Source organism: Cucurbita pepo, chromosome LG20 (genome assembly GCF_002806865.2).
Source record: "Cucurbita pepo subsp. pepo cultivar mu-cu-16 chromosome LG20, ASM280686v2, whole genome shotgun sequence".
NCBI classification, from domain to species: Eukaryota; Viridiplantae; Streptophyta; class Magnoliopsida; order Cucurbitales; family Cucurbitaceae; genus Cucurbita; species Cucurbita pepo.
This window is the reverse complement of record NC_036657.1, coordinates 6849315-6853352: the sequence shown is the minus strand read 5'-3', so window position 1 is coordinate 6853352 and position 4038 is coordinate 6849315. Positions and strand designations below refer to the sequence as shown.

The following is a 4038-nucleotide window of genomic DNA, read 5'->3' as shown; positions in this document are numbered from 1 at the left end:
TAGCCTTCTCGTTGTTCCCCGAATGGGGATAGACATGAGGTGGTGTGTCAGTAAGAACGCTGGGCCCTAAAGGGGTGGATTTGATGGCAGTCCCACATCGATTGGAGAAAGGGGGTGGATTGTGATGTCCCACATTGGTTGGGGAGGAGAATAAAACACCCTTCATAGGGGTGGAAACCTTCTCATAGCAGACGCTTTAAAGCCTTGAGGGGAAACCTGAAAGGAAAAGCCTAAATAGGACAATATCTGGTAGCGGTAGGCGGTCGTTAAATACGTATTGCCTGCTAATTTGATTTGAAGTAAATAATTTGTTTACCTAATAAAAACATGATGGGGATTACACATTAGATCAACAAAGACATGATTATTTACAAGATAGAAGAAAAATTGAAAGAGATTAATTGAAGAACAAGAACAAGAACATAAAAATGTAATATCATTGATTATCTTGGACACTACTCTAAGTTGTTCTAACAACCCTAGCTGGCCCTCTCCCTCTTAGAATGCACATGTCAATATCAAAATTAAGTGTGTTCTTGATGATCTTAACCCTATTGACCAACCAAAAACATCACTTTTTTCCACTATATATATAAACATATTCATAAATCCTTTCACAAAATCACCCACCAATCTCCAAAGATCTTGTTCTTCCAAGAAATGGGTGTTTCAAATCACAGCCTTGTCTTCTTGTTTTGCTTCATTTTGAGTTCATTTGTGATTCCTGAGCTGGTATTTGCAGGCGTAACCAGACATTACAACTTTGAAGTATGTGTTTTTATTGTTTGATTTTTGTCTGTTTTTTTTGAAGAGTTTAATGAAATGGGAATATTTTTGTATGTTTGGATGTTTTTCAGATTAAATTGCAAAATGTGACACGTTTGTGCCATACAAAGAGTATGGTGACAGTGAATGGGAAGTTTCCTGGACCTCGTATTTTTGCTAGAGAGGGTGACCGTTTACTTATCAAAGTGGTTAACCATGTCTCCAACAACATATCTATTCATTGGTATAATTTTGTTTTTGATATTCATTCTCATTGACATTCATGATGAAATTCACCAAATAAAAATGTCGGAGTTTTGAGTCGGGTTTTCGTTTGGTCATTAAGTTTAAANTTTGGTCATGAAGTTTTAAAAAATGTCGAGTTTTGAGTTTATTTTTCTTGTGGTTTCAATTTTTACTTTCGAGTTTTGTGAGATCCCACCTCGGTTTAAGAGGGGAACAAAACATTCCTTATAAGGGTGTGAAAACCTCTCCTTAGTAGACCAATTTAAAACTTTAAGGGGAAGTTCGAAAGGAGAACAAAACATTCTTTATAAGGGTGTGGAAACCTCTCCCTAGTAGACGCATTTTAAAACTTGAAGGGAAAGCCCGAAAGAAGAACAAAACATTGTTTATAAGGGTGTGGAAACCTCTCCCTAGTAGACGCATTTTAAAACTTTAAGGGAAAGCCCGAAAGGGAAAACCCAGGAAGGACAATATCTGTCAGCGTGGGCTTGGGCTGTTACAAATGGTATCAAAGCCAGTCACCGAACGGTGTGCTAGCGAGGATGTTGGCTCCTAAGGAGGTGGATTGTGAGATCCCACCTCGATTGGAGAGGAGAACAAAACATTCCTTATAAAGACGTGGAAACCTCTCCCTAATGAACGAGTTTTAAAGCTTTGAGGGAAGCTCGAAAGAGAAAGTCCAAAGAGGACAATATCAGCTAGTAGTGGACTTGAGCTATTACATGTTTTAAGTTTAGTTTTCATTTGATCTCTCATTAATAGACATTAACACCAAAGAAAGTGAGTATTTAGTGGAAGTCAAAGGTCAAAGTTAAAACCTTATAAAGGAGGGACCAAATTGAAACAAAAAATTCTTGACCGGCGAGCTTAGGGGATCAAATGAAAATTAAACTCAAAATTAAGGAGTCAGTTTAAAATTTAAAGACCAAACAGAAACTAGACTCAAAATCTCGAGCCTAAATGAGTATTTTTTGTACGAGAAAACATCAACCTAATAACATTATGAGCTGTTTTGTTTGAGTTTAGGCATGGAATACGACAACTAAGATCAGGTTGGGCTGATGGACCAGCATACATAACCCAATGTCCAATTCAAAGTGGTCAAAGTTATGTATATAATTACACCATTGTTGGGCAAAGAGGAACTCTATTTTGGCATGCTCACATTTCTTGGCTAAGATCAACACTCTATGGACCTATAATCATTCTTCCTAAACATGGAGTTCCTTATCCATTTCCCAAACCCCACAAAGAGTTCCCAATCATCTTTGGTAATTAACCTTCATTATCTCTTAATTAATCTCTCAAACCCTATAAATTTTGTGTATTGTTGCGATTAAACGCTTTCTAATGACCTCGACTTGTTTCGATATGGTTTTGTTTGAAAAGGGGAGTGGTGGAATGCGGATACTGAAGCGGTTATTAGCCAAGCTCTGCAAACGGGTGGAGGTCCGAATGTATCTGATGCCTATACAATGAATGGTCTTCCCGGACCTTTGTATAATTGCTCCGCTAAAGGTATTGGCAAATGATGTGTTTCGAGTTGTTTTGGTGATGGTTTTGTTTCTCGTATCTTGTTTTTGTGAGATTCTACATCGGTTGAGGAGGAGAACGAAACATTCTTTATAAGAGTGTGGAAATCTCTCCCTAGCAGACGCGTTTTAAGAACGTTGAGGGGAAGCCTGAGAGAGAAAATCCAAAGAGGATAATATTTGCTAGCAGTGGGCTAGAGTTGTTACAAATGGTATCAGAGCCAGACGTTGGGTGATGTACTAACAAAGAGGCTGAGCCTCTGGACTCAAGGCAGTGTGCCAGTGTGCCAGTGTCCGTGAGATTCCACATAGGTTGGGGAGGAGAACGAAACATTCTTTATAAAGGTGTGGAAACCTCTCCCTAGCATACACGTTTTAAAACCTTGAGAGGAAACTCGAAAGGGAAAGCCTAAAAAGGAAAATATTTACTAGTGGTGAGCTTGGGCTGTTACGAATGATATTAGAGCCAGACATCGGACGATGTGCCAGTGAGGAGGCGGAGCCCCGAAGGGGGTGGACACGAGGCGGTGTGTCAGTGTCCGTGAGATTCCACATCGATTGGGGAGGAGAACGAAACATTCTTTATAAGGGTGTGGAAACCTCTCCCTGATAGACGCGTTTTAAAAACCTTGATGAGAATCGAAAGGGAAAACCAAAATAGGACAATATTTGCGAGTGGTGGGCTAGAGCTGTTACAAATGGTATCACAGCTAGACACTGAGCGATGTATCAGCGGGGAAGATGAGCCCCGAAGGGGGTGGACATGAGGCGGTGTGCCAGCAAGAACGTTGGGCCCCGAAGGGGAATAGATTGTGAGATCCCACAAAAAAAACTTTCTTCACAAAAGTGTAGAAACCTCTCTAAACACGTTTAAATTTTTTTAAGAGGAAGACGGAAAGGAAAAGCCCAAAGAAAACAATATCTATTAGTTTCGACTCGGAATCCAAAACTGAGGGATGTTTGTACAAATTTCTAACCTTTTGTTCTCAATGATTGGTCCATGCAGATACATTAAAGCTGAAAGTGAAGCCAGGAAAAACATATCTTCTACGTCTAATCAACGCAGCATTAAACGACGAACTCTTCTTCAGCATAGCAAACCACACCCTCACAATAGTTGATGTGGATGCCATTTACATCAAACCCTTCAAAACCAACACTCTTTTAATAGCACCAGGACAGACCACAAACCTCCTCCTCCACACCAAATCCCACTTCCCAAACGCGTCATTTCTAATGCTAGCACGACCATACGTAACAGGCCAAGGAACATTCGACAACTCCACCGTTGCAGGAATCCTAGAATACGAAACCTTAAAACACCCCAAAAACCTACCACTTTTCAAACCAAATCTTCCCGCTCTAAACGACACTTCTTTCGCTACAAATTACACCAAAAAACTTAGAAGCTTAGCCAACTCCAAGTTTCCCGCCAATGTTCCTCAAAAAATCGACAAGAAATTTTTCTTCACGGTCGGGCTCGGGACAAACCCTT

At 40.1% G+C, this 4038-nt stretch overlaps 1 protein-coding gene across 1 annotated transcript in view; it reads left to right on the top strand.

Annotated features, from left to right (window-relative positions):
* Positions 1-631: 631 nt before the first annotated feature.
* LOC111782721 (laccase-17) overlaps positions 632-4038 on the top strand; it is a 5167-nt gene continuing 1760 nt past the window's right edge. The window contains exons 1-5 of the mRNA XM_023663514.1: positions 632-768; positions 858-1009; positions 2038-2282; positions 2401-2529; positions 3550-4016. Of these exons, the coding sequence (XP_023519282.1) occupies positions 661-768; positions 858-1009; positions 2038-2282; positions 2401-2529; positions 3550-4016 (1101 nt within the window). The 5' untranslated portion in view covers positions 632-660. The remainder of the gene's footprint in view (positions 769-857; positions 1010-2037; positions 2283-2400; positions 2530-3549; positions 4017-4038) is intronic.